The sequence below is a fragment of the Balaenoptera acutorostrata genome, chromosome 6 (genome assembly GCF_949987535.1).
Source record: "Balaenoptera acutorostrata chromosome 6, mBalAcu1.1, whole genome shotgun sequence".
In the NCBI taxonomy this organism is placed as follows: Eukaryota; Metazoa; Chordata; class Mammalia; order Artiodactyla; family Balaenopteridae; genus Balaenoptera; species Balaenoptera acutorostrata.
The window spans coordinates 124,883,112-124,899,119 of NC_080069.1; the positions used below are offsets into that span (position 1 = coordinate 124,883,112).

At 60.9% G+C, this 16,008-nt stretch overlaps 3 protein-coding genes across 6 annotated transcripts; 2 read left to right on the forward strand and 1 right to left on the reverse strand.

Annotated features, from left to right (window-relative positions):
* The first annotated feature begins 97 nt into the window (after window positions 1-97).
* Window positions 98-6,574, forward strand: LCNL1 (lipocalin like 1). The gene is made up of 6 exons (XM_007194746.2): window positions 98-196; window positions 560-699; window positions 1,379-1,440; window positions 1,576-1,698; window positions 1,961-2,062; window positions 6,200-6,574. Exons 1-6 carry the CDS (start codon window positions 98-100, stop codon window positions 6,247-6,249), a joined length of 576 nt encoding a protein of 191 aa, XP_007194808.2. The 3' UTR covers window positions 6,250-6,574.
* A 2,486-nt stretch (window positions 6,575-9,060) lies between these two features.
* PAXX (PAXX non-homologous end joining factor) lies at window positions 9,061-10,750 on the forward strand. 3 transcript variants are annotated; one of them, XM_007182755.2, is made up of 7 exons: window positions 9,061-9,355; window positions 9,436-9,496; window positions 9,738-9,787; window positions 9,871-10,061; window positions 10,138-10,209; window positions 10,366-10,450; window positions 10,550-10,750. In XM_007182755.2, exons 1-7 carry the CDS (start codon window positions 9,231-9,233, stop codon window positions 10,587-10,589), a joined length of 624 nt encoding a protein of 207 aa, XP_007182817.2. In that variant the 5' UTR covers window positions 9,061-9,230; the 3' UTR covers window positions 10,590-10,750. The 3 variants fall into 3 exon arrangements, with proteins under 3 accessions (XP_007182817.2, XP_057403968.1, XP_057403970.1); XM_057547985.1 differs by having other exon boundaries at window positions 10,554-10,750; XM_057547987.1 differs by lacking the exon at window positions 9,738-9,787 and having other exon boundaries at window positions 9,911-10,061.
* Window positions 10,751-11,332: 582 nt separating this feature from the next.
* CLIC3 (chloride intracellular channel 3) lies at window positions 11,333-14,951 on the reverse strand. Of its 2 annotated transcripts, none has more exons than XM_057547984.1 (6): window positions 14,674-14,951; window positions 12,351-12,460; window positions 12,130-12,255; window positions 11,903-12,009; window positions 11,647-11,822; window positions 11,333-11,568 (listed from the first exon to the last, which is right to left on the reverse strand). In XM_057547984.1, the coding sequence occupies exons 2-6, from the start codon at window positions 12,404-12,406 to the stop codon at window positions 11,410-11,412; spliced, it is 624 nt and encodes a 207-aa protein (XP_057403967.1). In that variant the 5' UTR covers window positions 12,407-12,460; window positions 14,674-14,951; the 3' UTR covers window positions 11,333-11,409. The 2 variants fall into 2 exon arrangements, with proteins under 2 accessions (XP_057403967.1, XP_007182802.1); XM_007182740.2 differs by lacking the exon at window positions 14,674-14,951 and adding an exon at window positions 13,256-13,804.
* Window positions 14,952-16,008: the final 1,057 nt, after the last annotated feature.

Genomic DNA, 16,008 nt, shown 5'->3' on the forward strand with positions numbered 1-16,008 from the left:
GGGTGTCTTGGGGGCCTAAAGGCGCAGTGGGAGAGGCCACCCCAACTCTCCTACCCTGCTCCTGAGCCTGTGCAGTCGGCAAGAGACCCCCTCCACCATGCTGCAGATGCTGCGGATTGGCTGGACCCCCGCCCTGCTCGCGGCCTCCCCAGGCCAGGCCCAGGTCCCCGCCCAGGCCAACCTTGACACCAGCCAGGTGTGTCCAGACTTCCCTAGGCCAGACCTGCTCCTCACAGACAGCCTCCTTCTGGCTGCGTTCTACCCAGAGAGGCCGGAGGGCTGGGGCAGCCCAGCCCAGCCCTGCCCATACCCTCTCTGGCCCAAGCTTAGCTCACGTCCGGGGACAGGGGACAGAGGTCGCGTCCGTCTGCGCGTCCAGCTTGGGGTGGGTGTGCTGCGGGGGACAGCAGGCCCCTTAGCCCCGCCTCTGGGCTGTGCTCACTGCCACCCCCCAGGCCTCAGACCGGATGAGTGGCAGCTGCCCCCGCCCCCCGATTCCAGGTCAGGGAGGCTGTGGCACAGGGGCTGCCCCCCAGCTCTCCCTGTCCCCTCCCTGCAGTTCCAGGGCATCTGGTACGTGGTTGGGGCGGTGTCAGATGACCAGGGCTTCCTGGACTCCAAGGACAGCGTGAAGATGCCTGTGGTCTTGGTGACCCCCTTGGCCAACAGCGACCTGGGCCTCAAGTTTGGGTACCCCACGTAAGTGATCCCAGGAGCTCCACCTCGGACTGGGCGTAGGCCCGGCCAGCGTGAGGTCAGATGTGAGCCAGCGGGAGCCAGAGGTGTCCCTGACCCGTCAGGGAGCCAGAGCCAGGCCCGACCCTGCGCCAGGCTGCCGGGGTCATTAAAGCAGCAGCTGCAGCTCGCCTGCTCCCCGGAGGGGCCCGCCTGAGGCCTGGGCGTGGAGGAGCAGCGTCCTTGTGCGTTTGTGCGCGTGTGTGTGGTGTGTGTGTGTGTGTGTGTGTGCGCGCGCGTGTGTCTGCGTGTATGCGCGTGCGTGTGTGCGTGCGTGCGTGCGTGGGTGTGTGTGTGCGCATGCGCGCGTGTGTGCACGTGTGTGTGCGTGTGTGTGTGTGTCTGGAGGGGAGACCGGAAGGCCCCACAGACCCCGCGGCCCCTGGCTGTGTCCCCCTGCCCCCCAGGGTGTCTCCTGACCTGTAAGTGAATTATAAAGCACCTGCGTGATTAAGCATCGATGTGACGGCGGGGACAGGTGCGCCCTGGGGCAGGCTGGACACCACCGCCCACGCGCGGCCGTCAGCAGCACCTAAGTGGCAGCCGTTTGTGTCGTGGTCGGGCAGCGTCCTCAGGGGGCCCAGCGGGGCCGCAGCGGCCTGGCAGGGGCTGCTGCACAGGCTGCTGGGGTCCTCCTTCCCAGGCCCGATGGCGAGTGCCAGAAGATGGACGCGACCTTCACCAAGGATGCCGTGGACGGGCATTCAGCGGCACGGGTGCGGCGGGCAGTGCCGGGAGGGAGACAGAGGGTGGGCAGTGGCAGGGCCGGCTTGGCCAGGGCCGTGCGGAGGGGACAGAGGGGACGGGGCGTCCTGACCCGGCGCCCAGCTCAGCAGGCTCTCGCTTCCCCAGCCATGGCCCAGACCATCATCTGGGTGGCTTTCACCGACTACAAGCACTTCGCCGTGTTGTACTCCGAGACGCAGAAGGGGGACGTTAGGAACGTCCGGCTGCAGCTCTACAGTGGGTGATGGGTGGTGGGTGACCCAGCTTGAGGGGCAGCACTCCTGACGCACCCCTCAGCCCATCACGGCCTTCTCTGGGGCCCACATGCAAGGTTTGGTCTGTAGTGCCCACGTGCCCTTCCCAGCAAGCTCTGACTCGGTGGCAGGTGGAACCACCATCTCCCAGTGTCTCCTTGGGGTCCCTCCCCGCCCCCTGCTCCCCACTTCCCCCTCCACCTCCCAGCCCTGCCCCTCTGCTCACCGGCCCTCCCTGCTCTCAGCCCGGGCCCCAGAGCTATTTCCTGAAGATGCCCAGAAGATGCAGCAGCTGGCACCCGAAGCGGGCTTGAACCCCAGCCAGGGCACCCTGCTGCCCAAGTCAGGTGAGCGCTGTTCCCCCGCCGGCTCAGGGCTGCAGGAGCTGAAAGACCCTAGACCCTGACGGGGGGCTGGGGGGGAGCCAGGCCCCAAGGCTCACTCCACTGGCCCCGGACCCAGAACAGGAGGACCAGGGGAGGGTGGGCGGTGCCCTGGCCGGTGCCCCTCAGGAGGGGGTCACAGGCCGGGAGGCTTGGCTACTCCGGGGAGGGTGTGGAGCCTCCGGCCCGGGGAGGGGGCACTGGGTGTTTCCTCGGGCCCTGCTCTCTTCCACAGACCAGTGTGCCGGTGCCCTCGCCTAGGTGAGTGCGTGGGGCTGGCCCGGACCCAGCGCCCTGCTGACCCAGGGAGGCCCCTCCCGGCCAGAGGGCTGCACTCTGGGGGTCCTCCGTCCTGGGGCAGCGGCGGGGAGGGACAGAGTGGGGCCCCGGGGTGGGCCCAGGGAGGGCAGGAGGAGGTGAGAGGACCCCGCCCCTCCCCACAGCTGCTGCCCGGTTGGTTTGCAGTGAGGGACCCAGCCCAGGGGTTGGAGCAGAGGGCCGTGATGCCGGGGCTCCGGGTACCCAGCCCTCCTCAAAGAGCGGCGGCCTCCCTCCACCCCCAGGCCCCAGCACCATAAACAGTCTCGAAAAGCCAGCGCTGTGCTTTTCTTGGGTGGGGGCAGGAATAGGGGGATGGGGCAGAGGAGCCGTGTGGACCGGGGCAGGGGCGCTCTGGGTCCCCCTGAGGCCTGGGACCCGCCCAGATAGGGACAGTGCGGGGCTCAGGCTCCAACCCCGTAGGGCGGCCCCTCCACGGCTGGTTCCGGGAACCCAGAGGGACTGGAGCGGGACCCCTCGCCAGGGCAACCCTGCCCCGCCACCCAGGCAGGCGTTAGGCCTGGGAGGGGCCAAGGCTTGGCTCCACGGGTGGTAGGATCCTCCAGCGGTCGGACAGGGCATCACAGTGGCTTCCCTGGGTCCCCTGCTGACCCCGGGCGCCAGGCCAGGGGTGCTGCCCTCGTTCCACGGCACAGACCTGCATGCAGTTGCCAGACAGAGCCATGCCCGACCCACACCCAGCGCGTGCCTGGGTTCCTCCCAAACCGCAGCCCGAGGGGGGTCTGTGCCGCTTCTCACCCCAGGCGGCCTTCCGGCACTCCTTCTCCCTTGACCCCCGCCCGCAAGGCAGAGCTCTGTCCTGCCGTTGTGTTTATGAGGGAAATAGCGTGGTCCTTCAAGGACTGGTCCTGAAGAATTTGAGGGTAAAATGGCATAATATCTGTCACGTAACTAGTTCAGAAAAAAATCATACCAGATGTAAATATGTCAAAATGTTGATCATGGTTCCATCTGGGTGACGGTTTGTTATACTATCATTTCTGCTCTTCAGTTGGTTAGACAGTTTTCCTTAGAAACACAGCCCTGGGGGCTTCCCTGGTGGCGCAGTGGTTGAGAATCTGCCTGCCAATGCAGGGGACACAGGTTCGGGCCCTGGTCTGGGAGGATCCCACATGCCGCGGAGCGGCTGGGCCCGTGAGCCACAGCTGCTGGGCCTGCGCGTCTGGAGCCTGTGCTCCGCGGCAAGAGAGGCCGCGGTAGTGAGAGGCCCGCGCACCGCGATGAAGAGTGGCCCCCGCTTGCCACAACTGGAGAAAGCCCTCGCACAGAAACGAAGACCCAACACAGCCATAAATAAATAAATAAATTAAAAAAAAAAAAAAAAAAAAAAAGAAACACAGCCCTGTCCTACCAGACGGTGAGGTCACTGGGAAAAAGAGCCCCACATCCCAGGGACCGCAGACAGCCCCTCCATACCTGCACCCAACACCTGAAGGCCCTGCCGCTGCCTCTGCTGCCTGGCCGACCTGCCAGCCTCTGGCCCTCTGCAGACACTACAAGGGCAGGGTCTCCCCCCTCCCCCCAGCCTGACACCAGTCCCACTGTGTGGGAGCAGGTGGGAAGACCCAGAGATCAGTACCTCCCACCCAAGATGCCACCTGCCAACCAGCAGAGGCATCTGCAGAGAGAGACTGGTGATGAACCATTCATCTAGTCAACTTGCTTTTTTTTTTCTGCCCTTGGCCGCTGTGTGGCTTGTGGGATCTCTCTTCCCCAACCAGGGATCAAACCCGGGGCCCCCGGCAGTGCAAGTGCCGAGTCCTAACCACTGGACCGCCAGGGAATTCCCAGTTGATCTATTGATCAACTGATCTATCGGTTGCCATTCAGCTTCCACGTGGAACAAGAGAAGATGTGGTGGAAATTGCCCAAGAGCAGGGATTTAAGGCGGGGCGGGATGGGGGGAAGACTCTCCAGCAGGCTCTCGGCCCCTTCCTTCCCCACTAACTCGTCCCTCCCATGTCCCCTGGGAAGGATCTGGAGTGAGGAGATGCAGTTTGCCCTTCACGGCCCATTGGGGGGCAGCCCTCCAGGGGCCCTCTGGACCCAGGAAGGGTCATGCCCCTGGCACCTGCAGATCAGCCCAGTCCTGCATGCCCTGCTCCGGCCACATGGGGGCAGACTTTAGCCAGTTCTCCACCCGGAAGCCCAGGGCTGCGTGTGTAAGATCTGTCAGCTGGCACCCTCCTCTGCTCACAACTGCTCCAGTGGGTCCCATCTCACTGAGAGTAAAGGCCAAAGTCCTTAGGTGGCCAACAAAGGCCCCCCGATCGGCCTTCTTCTGACCCCACCACTATGACTGCAAAGAGCCGGGTCACTGGAAAAAAGATTGTCCCAAGCCTGGGTGCTTCAGGTGCCTTCAGCCCTCGGACCAGCCTTTCCAACGCCCTCCTGACCCCCAGAGATGGGGCTCCGAGGAACCACGGGAGCTCTTCCCAAACCTCCCTCTTTTTTTTTTTTTTTTTTCTTAAACTGTGTCTTTTCTTTCTTTCCAACCCTCCCTCTTAATCAGCTGTGGTTGGTTACTGATTATTTACATTGACGAGAGGAAGAGACAAGTTTTGTTTGGGCTAAACTGAGGACTGCAGAGCAGGAGACCCAGATTCAAGAAGCACTTGAATTGTGTTCCCCAGGCTACAAAATGGGGGAGGCTTATACAAGCAAAAACTGCAAAGTTACATAAATTGTCAAGAATTAGGATTGGAACTGGCAATAAGGAAGGTGCTTGTAAAGCAAGAATTGGTTGGGCTCCAAAATGCATAGTTACCAGGAGAGATCTTGAGATTATAAGGTTGCTGGTGGCAGCGACTAGCAGATACTATTTTGAGAACAGTTGGTCATGACCTTGAGTCTGATACAGTTTAGAAAATTCAAGTTCCCAGTGATGCAGGAACTGTCTGAAACCACATCCGTAATGGCCACCCGGCTCCAATTTGGATGCCTGAACCACAGTTTAATAACTTGTCAGAACAACAAACACCAAACATGACAAGGGTACATTTCTGCAAGTTTTCAAAACAGATTAGCAGGTACACAGAAAGTCAGCATGACCTTGGCGTCTGGGAAGGGAATCTCATCTTCGAAGGAATGCTGGCATTGGTGTTGCTGGGGAAGGGGCAGCAGGCAGCATTTATCCCTGTATTCAAAGTGGACATTCTAAACAATCAGGTAATGCATTTTTCTCCTCCTCCTCCTTATTTTTTAATTGTTAAAGCAGATATACAGTTTATGTTTGACAGGCCATAAGACAGACTGTTCTAATTAGCATAAAGTTCAAGCCAAAGTATGTATAATCCAGAATAACTTCCCCATACCTTAATATGTGAAAATTTCTTTCATCAACTGTGTCTTCCCAAAGTGCTTGTTTAATTATTTCTGCGTTGAGGGTGCTCTTGCTGTTTTTGCTGTTCTAAGACACAAACTTTAGATGGGAAATTGCTGAGAGATCTCTCTCCTACCCCTCCTTGTTACGTGAATGTGACCTCAGTAGGTTTCTGAGTAATATGTGCACTCTCCCTTCCACGTGGGACAGGACACCCAGGAACACCCAGGAAAGGTCCTCCCTGGCATCAAGGGACAAAAGTTGCTGAATCTGTAAAAAACCTGACCGTTGATCAGCAATGCTTTTAGAGAAAGCATGTAAAGATTAATAAACAGAAACCTTATTTAAAATAGAGTCAGGAGGCCACAAGGGGGAGACCTCACCCCCTACTGTGCAGCCTCAATTGCAGACCAACAGGAAGGTTACTACTTACTACCCAGCAGGAGGAAGGAAGATTTTTCTTCCCGCCCAGCAACAGCCCAGCCAATGAGAGACCAGCACAGTTCAGCCAATGAAAAGCCACCACACTTCCAACTCCCAGTTTCCTCCAATGGACTCTTCGTTTAGAACACCCCCCCCCCATTCCCTCTTCTCCTCTATAAAAGAGTTTCCTGTCTTTTGGTCTTCAGATTTGCCTGTGGTTTCCCCTAGATGGCATGTACTGAATTGTGATTCTTTGCTTTTCCCAAATAAACCCACTTTGCTGGCAAAATAACTGGCTGTTTTATCGTTTTAGGTCAACACGTACAAGATAACCCTCTCAAGTCCAGGGATTAAGGACCTGATATCTTTAGAGGTCATTAGTCAGCCTACCACATTCTACCTAGAAACAACTTCCTAGAGCCTGAGCACTGTGCCTGGAGGGACTAACGTTTAAGGCTGTCCCAGGGGCTGGTGACTCCACACTCACATCTCTGGGCCTGATCCTCTAGACTAGAGTCTTGTGTACACAGCAGCTTTCATTCATCTCCATCAGATATACAGCCATATCAAGAACTCATAAGACAAAGGAGAGGCCCCCATGTCCTCTCCAATCCTGCCTTAGCCCAATTATCTTGGAAAGGGCATTTCTTTTTTTGTTTTTTTGGCTGCGTCAGGTCTTAGTTGCAGCACGCAGATCTTTCTTTGCAGCGCATGGGCTTCTCTCTAGCTGTGGCGTGCGGGTTTTCTCTCTCTAGTTGAGGCGCACGAGCTCAGTAGTTGTGGCGCATGGGCTTGGTTGCCCCTCAGCATGTGAGATCTTAGTTCCCCAACCAGGGATCGAACCCACGTCCCCTGCATTGGAAGGCGGATTCTTTACCACTGGACCACTGGGGAAGTCCCGGGAAGGGCATTTCTACTCTTCCTAAATGCAGGGGTCATCCATGATCCCTCCCCTCCTCCCCCACACCTCTCTCCAACTCCACTCTGAGCCCTTGGCCCAGTCTTCATCAGCTCTGTCCTGAGGAACTCAGCAGCCCTCTACTATTCTCCCTGCCCCCCTCATCTCCACTCCCACAGCCCTTCATCCCCTCACCTCATGGCATTCAACATGGGCTTTATACACATAAATCAGAAGTGCCACTCCCCACCCCACCCCCACTTAAACCCTCCAAAGGCTCCCCACTCTGCATTCATTTATTTACATATTTATTGAATATCTCTATGTGACAGCCACTGTTTAGACACTGAGGATACAGTGGCAAATAAAACAGACAGAATGCCCTGCCCTTGTGGACCTCATGGGGAAAATTGGCAATAAACAGGATAAATAACTATATTAGTCACCTACTGCTGAAGACCAGATTACCCCAAAACTCAGTGGCTTAAAACAACAGCATGTATTGTCTCCCAGTTTCTGAGGGTCAAGAATCTGGTCCTGGGTGCTCTGGACCCTCTGGCACAAAATCTCTCGTGAGGCTGCAGTCAAGCCACTGGCTGGAGCTGTGTTCTCATCAGAAGGCTCAGCTGGGAAGGGGTCTGTGTCTCAGCTCTCTCACTGGTTGTTGGCCAGGCCTTGGTCCTTTGCCACAGGACTCCTCATGTCATGGTGAGCAATTCCAGAGAAAGAAAGAAGTGACAGCCCGTCCTCTCTGCCACATTCTATTGGCTAGAAGCTAGTTACTCAATCCAGCCCGCACTCAGGGGAGGGCTACACAAAGGTGCAAACGCAGGAGGCACATGGTTGGGGGCCATCTTAGAGGCTGCTGTCACAACACGTAAATCAGAATGTACTTTATATAGTGACAAGCTGGAAAACAAGTAGATAAAAGAGGAGAGAGGACATGAGATGTTGGGCAGGGTGCTGAAATTGGATATAAAACAATAGGGAAGGCCTCACCAAGAAGGTGACTTTTGAGTAAAGACCTGAAGGGAGTGAATGACTCTGGGGAAAAGGGGTGCCGGGCAGAGACAACAGTGAATGCAGAGGTCCTGAGGCAGGAGCCTCGTGGGAAAGGAGCTGAGGGTTGTCAAATAGGAGAAAGTAGGCAAAGAGGCAGGCCTGGCTGCAGCCATACTTGAAATACATTAGCACAGCCTACAAACCCACCTGCCGCCCTCCTACGCCTCGGTGTGGGCACCCTGGCCTTCTTGCAAAGCCCTGAGCAGAACTGCTCTGTGTTCACTATGGGGCTTCTGCAGAGGCTGCCCCCTCTGCCTGGTACCCTCTTTCCTGGCATGCTCCATCCCTCTCTTCTTCCAGGTCACAGGCATTTGGCACGACCTGAGGATTGCAAGTTTCGTTTGTTTATTTGTCCATCCCATGAGCTCTCACAAGCTTCAGGAGATCAGAGACCTTGTCTCTTGATCAAGGTGTGCCCAAGGCCCGGGACAACACGAGGCAAAGAAGAGGTGCTGGGTAAACATTGTGGGATGCATGAACGAGTGGCGGAAGCCTGTTGCACCGGTTACCGTACTTTATTCACTTCTGTATTTTGACTTGTTTCAGTTGACGAGAGGAAGCTGGGTGCGAGGGGGAGGCCGCAGGGATCAGCGAGGGGGTCAAAGCAGTCTGAGGCCGGAGCAGTGGCCGGCGCGGCCTGCACCCCGTCAGGGTTTGCGCGAAGCGGGGGAACCCCGGACTCAGCGGGGACAGCGCAGGGGGTAAGGCTCAAAGAGACCCCCAAGTGTGCGCAGGGTCCCGAGTCCCGGACCGCGCCGCATAGCCCTCGTCCCGGGAAACAGAGCTCAGGACACGCCAGCCCAGCCCGGTAGCCCCGCCCTGCGCACGAAGCTCCGCCCCCACCGGTGCAGGCACCATCCCGTGACTAAGCCCCGCCCAGCTAGCCCCGCCCCGCGCAGGCCCCTAGTCACCGCTCGGCTCTGCCCCCCCCACCCCCAGCCCGCCCACTGGCACGGGCCCCGTCCCCGCTCCGGAAGCCTTCCGCCCGCGCAGGCGCCCTAGGTCCCGAGGCGGCCCTAGGTTTCGAGGGGGCCCTCGGTCCCGAGGCGGCCCTGGATCCGCCGGGTCCCTCCGCCTGCCGAGGTGCCATGGTGCCGCCGCCGCTGTCGCCGCCGCTCTGCACGCTGCCGCCCGGCCCCGGACCCCCGCGCTTCGTGTGTTACTGCGAGGGGGAGGGCAGTGGGACGGGGGAACGCGGCGGCTTCAACCTCTAGTGAGTAGCGGGGTCCGCAGGGCTGCGAGGGGCGCGGGCAGCTCTGCGGGCGGTCCCGCCTGACAGCCCCTCCCCCGCAGTGTGACGGACGCCGCGGAGCTTTGGAGCACCTGCTTCACGCCGGACAGCCTGGCGGCCCTCGTGGGTAACAGGGCTCCTGGGCGGCCGGCAGCCTCCAGCACCCCACGCCTGCAGCGCGGAGCACGTGTGGGATCGAAGGGGGCGGCCTGGGATTCCCCGGAAGGGTCAGGACACCCTTCCCACGGCTCTGTAGCTGTAGTCCTAAGATTGGTCCCGGGCGGCTCTGGGTCGGGCAGGTTTGGGGTGTCCCCAGTAGTCCTAGGGTGTCAGGCACCTGGTGACCAGTCCCTGTGCCCTGTAGAAAGCCCGTTTTGGCCTGAGTGCGGCTGAAGACATCACCCCCCGCTTCAGGTGAGCCCCTGAGCAAGGAGGCAGGAAGTATGGGGAGCGGCGAGTGGGTCTGGTCACAGCGCTCAGCCCGCCTCCTTTCCCAGGGCAGCCTGCCAGCAGCAAGCTGTGACTCTCACCCTGCAGGAGGACAGAGCTTCCCTGACCCTTTCAGGGGGGCCCTGGGCGCTGGAATTTGACCTCTCCAAGGTGCCGGGCCCAGAGGCAGCCTCCAGGTTGCAGGCACTGACACTGGGCCTGGCAGAGCGCGTGTGCAGCTTGGAGCAGCGGTTGGCAGGTAGGGTGGGGGGTAGGCATCTCACACCCTCACTGGGGTCCCCCCGCTGGGGCCTCCATTCCTGCTTTCTCCCCAGCTGCTGCAGAGGAGACAGCCACCAGCCCCAGGAAGAGCTCCCGGCAGGTGGGCCCTCTGCTCTTCTTACCGGGTAAGGCCTGTCACCTGTGACTTGGGTAGGGTGACTCAGTTTCCCCAGAACAAGCCTCAAGCTCCAGAGAGAGGATCTGTCTGTGTGGAGAAGGGGTTGTGGCCCTGGGATCCTGCTAGATTCAGGAGCCCCCCTCCCTCATCCTGTTTTCCCCAGACCCGGATGCTCAGAGAGGTGGCCCTGGACCTGGGGTCAAGAGGCGGTGTCCGGGAGAGTCTCTCATCAACCCTGGCTTCAAGAGGTGCCCACCCACTCCCCCGCCCTCTTGTGCCCAGGGTCCATCCCTGGACCCTGCCCGCCCTTCCACACCCCCATGGTGTCATTCCCTCTTCTCTCCCAGTAAGAAACCAGCTGGTGGTGTAGACTTCGACGACCCCTGAAGGTGCAGCAAAAAGTGTGACCGTCGGGAGGCTGCTTGCAAGGGGAGGGGCAGCCCCTGGGACCCTCCCGCTGGCACCTGCCCATCCGCTGCCAGGCAGGAACAAGCCTGCTCCTCCAGCCCCTTCCCCATCAAATAAACATCTTCATCTGGCGGAGGTCACAGAGGTCCCGGCCAGGCTCTGGTTCCTGGGGGCTGGCTCCAGGAGAGGGCTCGGGGATTGCCAGGCCTGCGGTCTGGGCGTGGGGCTGCATCAGGCTCTGCGCTCCATGGTGGAGCTGCCGACTCTCCCCACCCGCCCAGCTGTCCCTGCCTGGCCAGCCCAGGAGCCAAGAAGGCTGTGTGAGGTGGGGCTGGGGCTCTGAGAGGCTAGAACTCTGCTCCTGTCCCTCCGGGCACACGCCTCCCTGATGCAAACCCCACGTGATGACCAGGGAGATGGGGGTGGCCTGCCTGCCACCTGGGGCAGAGCTGAGGAATGTGGGCCCGCCCTCCGGCCTGGAGACCGGAGTTGCCCAGACGGGGCTCTGCTCCCCACCCTACCCAGCCATCCTGCCGCCCCGCCCTGGCCTGACTGGTTTGGGAGCCCAATCCAGTCCCGCCATCCCTGAGGAGTGGGGGAATGGACCGCGCCCCGCCCACTGGGCTCTCTGCCGGTCCTTCCTGGCTGTCATCTGGAGCTGAGCGTCTCACGGTGGGAGTTTGGGGGTGGCAGAAATTGCGGGGCCTCTGGTCCTCGTATGTCCGTACCCGCTCACTGAGGCAGAGATGCCTTTCTGGGGCTGCAGAAGGGCGGGGGGGTGGCGGGGGAGGCGGGCGCGCTAGCGGGGGCGCACGGCGGGCCGGTAGGCCGCCAGGATCTCGGCGCTGTGTGGACACGTGTAGTTGAACTCCTTCTCCTGCAGGGCGTTGTCCAGGTAGCGGCGGACGCCGCACAGCTCAGCGGGGATGGGCGCCTGGCGGAAGTGCGCGCACACCGTCTGCGGGCGAGGGGCGCGGTCGGGGTCTCCTCGAGGGTCCGCCCCGCCCCGCCCTGGCCCGCCCGGCCCGGCGCTCACGTTCACGATGTGCAGCTTGGGCAGCAGCCCGCAGTCGGCCAGCGTGAGCTGGTCGCCGTCCACAAAGCGGCGGCGTGACTCGCGCAGCTGCGGCTCCCGCGCCAGCTCGTGCTCCAGGGGCGCGCGCAGGTAGTTGTCCAGCTTGGCGAGGGCGCGCAGCAGATGCTGGTACAGGGCTGGGGGCGGGGAGCGCGGTGAGGAGCCGGCCGGGGCCGCCACTCCCCCCAGCCTCGCCGCGTCTCCGGACCCTCCTCACCATCGTCCAGCGCAGGCACCGGGTTCTTGATGAAGGCGGAGAATTTGTGAAAGACGTCATTGCCAGCCGCGGTGGACTCCCTGTATCTGGGCGCTAGGCTGGGGAATCTGAGGGTGGAGGGATTTTGGGTCAGACCCTTGCTGCCCCCTGCGAGGCCCCGGGCTCTGTCCTGGGGGTGTCCTGCCTGAGGGCCCCATCTTGCCCCTCCCACTGCACCCGGCCCTCACTCTGGGGGGTTTAGCGTCTCTTCCAGAAACTCCTCAATCTGCAGCGTGTCCGTTTTGGCGTCGCCGTCATAGAGCAGGATGGGCAGCTGCGAACCCGGGGCAAAGTCCTTCAGCACATCTGGGGACCTGTGGGCACAAGGCAGGGGGCAAGCGGCTGGCCCGAGGAGGGCCAAAGCCAGCGAGGGGTTCCCGAGACAGGGGTTCCCGGGGCAGGGGCTCACCTGCGGGTGTCCACGGTGGTGAGTGTGAAGGACACGCCCTTGAGAAGCAGGACCATGAAGAGCCTCTGACAAGAAGGGCAGTGGCCCACGCTCTCACCGTCCTCGCTCGCCTGGGTGGGAGGCGTAGAGGGGTGTCGGGGCAGGGGGCACACCCAGGACCCCCGCGGCCTCCCACTGCCAAGAGGTTGGAGCAAGGCCAGGGCTCCAGCTCAGTTGGGCATGGCCTGGACAAGCGGCCGCGAGGGCCCGTCACTCGGTCCCTGGGAGGCGGGGAGGGCTGCAGCGCTGCTGAGAGCCTGGAGGCTGGGCCAGGGCACCGGGGTGAGGGGTGCAGAGGCGGGAGCCTGGATCTGGGGCTTGGCCCCTTATCTTCAGAGCCTGGGCCGAGGCCAGGCCCCTAGGCACCAGGCCCTGCAGGCTGGCCGCAAGGGTGGGGTGGGACAAGTGAGCTGCTTTCGGAGTGATTCACCTTGCTGAACCGGGTACCTCGCTGCCCTGGGCCTCAAGGGTGGGAGGAGGCCAGGCCCTGGCAACCCCTCACCGGGGTCGGCAGATCTAGGCACGGAGGGCTGCCTGGCACAGCTGCTCTTCTGATGCACTGACCCCAGCCTCCACCGGGCCTCGGCCACTGCTCCCTGCCAGCTACATTCCCCCCGCCCCCCAGGGGCTTCTCCTTCAGGAGGGCTGGGCTGTGCCGTGCCGGGGAGTCAAGGCTGGGAGTCAGGGTGAGGCCACCCCAAGCCCTTTGGGAATAGTTCACCGGCGCTACCCCCTTCGCTGCCCCCACCTACGCGGCCTCCAGAGGACAGCCGGAGCCCAGCGCAGGGCAAGGGGTGCGGACCCTGCCGCGGAGACCCACCCTTCCGCCCTCCCCAGACCTCCCCGCAGCCCGGCCAGCCCGGCACCTTGACAAACAGCTGGAGCTTGGCGGTCTCAGCCATGGTGGGGAGATTCGGGCGGCGGCAGGGCCTGGGCGGGGACTTGCGGAGCTCCCTTTAAGGTTCCCTGAGCGCCCCGCCCTCCCCGGCCCGGGGGCCCGCCCAGTGGAGTCACCTAGGAGGCGCACAGGCAGCCAGGGCTCGTTGCCGGCGTGAGGGCGTGACCGTGGAGAGCTGAGTGCTCGGAGCCGGAGCGGGGGCGCCACGGCTGGGGGCGGGGGCGGGGGCGGGGGGGTGGAGGAGGCCAGTGCACTGGCAGGCGGGGAAAGAGGGGTGCCGACCTGGGAGGGGGCAGCTCTGGGTCAGGACCACCCCCACCGTGAGCCCAACAGCCCTCCGTGCAGTGGACACCCCCGCCGCCTGGGAGGGTTCCCAGCCCAGAAAAGCCGAGGAGCGGGAGGAGAAATGAACAGCCTGGCCACAGCCTGTTTCCGCATCTGCAGACCAGGGCACTACAAGAGTGATAAGCCGCTTGGGAGGGACGCCCCCTTCCCACCTACTGATCTCCGTTAGATAGAGCCCCCACCCCCCACCCAGGGCAGGGCCCACATTCCAAACGTGCCGAAGGGGGCCGGGCCGGGCTCAGGTGTCTTTACCCGGCCGACCCCACATCCCTGCCCTCCTTGTGGGCTCAGGGCGGGTTTCTCCCTGATCTTAACCTTTAGAAGAAAGAACCCTTGGGTTAGAAGCCACAATCTTCTGAGCCACGGGGACCTCGCCCCCCACCCCACCTCCCCACGCTGGACTGGAGGGAGAAGGCCAGAGGAGGCTGGGGGAGTTCGCAGCCTCACAGGTGTGCGCCTGCCGGCCCGCCCCATAGGGACCACTCACCGGACTTCCCCCACTGGGGCCCAGCGCCTGCGGGGAGGGGGCTTAGGGAGGAGCCATCGTGGTGCAGCGCCACCTGGTGGCAGCCAGTGGGATCTGCACGGCGCCTTCCACTCCAAGCCCAGGGCCTCGTTCCCCGGTCCAGGCCCCCAGCCCGACAGACCCTCTCCGGAATCAACAGTGGTCCGGGCTCCTGGTAGAGGCCCCCTGAGCCTGGGGCTGGCCTCGACATACTGTGGAGTTGGGGCCTGGGCCTCCGGACCACCTGCCACCACCATGGGGCTGCTCCTCAACAACTGGGGGGGTCACCCCGCTCGCTTCCTGCTTCCCTGCCACACAAACTGCCACCCTGGAGAAGGGCCAAGGCCCCTCCACACCGGTGCCTGTTCACCAGATGTCCTGTGTGTAAAGGCACCCTTACACGTCCGTTAGAAAAATGGTGACACGGACAAATGAACGGGTGGTTCAGAAAAAAGGAAATAAAACACCAACAGAATAAATGACAGTGTGTTTCATTGTACACGTATTCCAAGAACAAATCAGAACAAGATACGTACGGTTTGTGGTTACAACGGGCAGAAATGTGGCCACCATATTCTTGGCAACGGTGTGGGGAAACGCACTCTGGGGGCGTCCCTGGTAAACAGCAGCTGCCATAGAGACGTCCCCATAAGTACATGAGGGACAAACGGGTGTACAGTGCCCCAGGGTGTGGCAGAGTCCTGGTGCATCCACAGGAGAGGACGGAGGAGGCGGGTCTCTAGCCTGAGATTTACTGGTGTTACGGGCTGAACTGTGTCCCCTCCAAATTCATATGAAGTCCTCCTCCCCAAGCCCCCACCCCTCAGAATGTGACCATATTTGGAGATGGGGTCTTTACAGAAGTAATCAAGTTAAGATGAGGTCATTACGATGGGCCCTAACCCAACATGACTGTGTCCTTATAAAAAGGGGAGGGACTTCCCTGGTGGTCCAGTGGTTAAGAATCTGCCTTCCAAAAGAGGGGACGCGGGTTTGATCCCTGGTCGGGGAACTGAGATCCCACATGCTGCGGGGCAACTAAGCCTGCGCGCCACAACTACTAAGCACGCAGGCCACAACTACTAAGCACGCAGGCCACAACTAGAGAGAAACCACGCACCGCAACGAAGATCCTGAATACCGCAACTAAGACTTGACACAGCCAAAAATAAATAAATGTTTTAAAAATATATATATACATATAAAAAAGGAGGAGATGTGGACACACACACACACATACACAGAGAGAGAGCCCTGTGTGGAGGCGGAGGCAGAGATGGGGGTGACGCTTCCAAAGCCAAAGGCCCCAAAGAAAACCACCAGCACCTGGGAGGGCAGGGAGCAGGCCATCCCTCATGGCCTCAGGAGGCTCCAATCTGCCGACACCTCGATCTTGGACTTCTGGCCCCCGGACGGTGAGAGTAAATGTCCGGTGTTTAAGCCGCCCCAGTTGTGGTACTTTGTTATGGCAACCCTAGCAAACTAGGCCAAGTGGGAGAGAGAAACCCAGCAAACTGAAAAACTACCCATTAGCGTATGTCACTCTGAGCCTATGCTTGTGTGTATCCTGCAGGATGACCTCTGACATGTACAAACACAGACATTCAATTTGTGTTTTCTATCCACTTCCATTGTATGAAATTTCTACCATATTTTAAAAATGTCTTTAAAGAAGTGAGAACAAACCTATGGTCACCAACCTTAACCAGACCACAACCTACCCCAGCCACTTGGATTGTCCCTAACCAACCCTCCCCGCCGCCCCTGCCATATCCACAGAGCAGCCCCCGGAGGGCCCTTGGGGGCTGCCCACCCTCCTCCCTTCACAGTCCCTGCGGGGCAGGCTCGGCCCGAGGGCCCAGGGCTGCTGT

Excerpts from the sequence above, each read along its gene's own strand:
- CLIC3 (XM_007182740.2), bottom strand. The coding sequence starts at position 13,291 with ATGGCTGAGACCGCCAAGCTCCAGCTGTTTGTCAAG. Across the intron at positions 12,461-13,255 it reads AGCTCCAGCTGTTTGTCAAG|GCGAGCGAGGACGGTGAGAG; the intron begins GTGCCGGGCTGG and ends CCTCCCACCCAG. Across the intron at positions 12,010-12,129 it reads GAGACGCTAAACCCCCCAGA|ATTCCCCAGCCTAGCGCCCA; the intron begins GTGAGGGCCGGG and ends CTCCACCCTCAG.
- PAXX (XM_007182755.2), top strand. The coding sequence starts at position 9,231 with ATGGTGCCGCCGCCGCTGTCGCCGCCGCTCTGCACGCTGCCGCCCGGC. Across the intron at positions 10,210-10,365 it reads CCCTCTGCTCTTCTTACCGG|ACCCGGATGCTCAGAGAGGT; the intron begins GTAAGGCCTGTC and ends TGTTTTCCCCAG. Across the intron at positions 10,451-10,549 it reads ATCAACCCTGGCTTCAAGAG|TAAGAAACCAGCTGGTGGTG; the intron begins GTGCCCACCCAC and ends CTTCTCTCCCAG.
- LCNL1 (XM_007194746.2), top strand. The coding sequence starts at position 98 with ATGCTGCAGATGCTGCGGATTGGCTGGACCCCCGCCCTGCTCGCGGCC. Across the intron at positions 700-1,378 it reads CTCAAGTTTGGGTACCCCAC|GCCCGATGGCGAGTGCCAGA; the intron begins GTAAGTGATCCC and ends CCTCCTTCCCAG. Across the intron at positions 1,441-1,575 it reads GGATGCCGTGGACGGGCATT|TCGCTTCCCCAGCCATGGCC; the intron begins CAGCGGCACGGG and ends CTCAGCAGGCTC.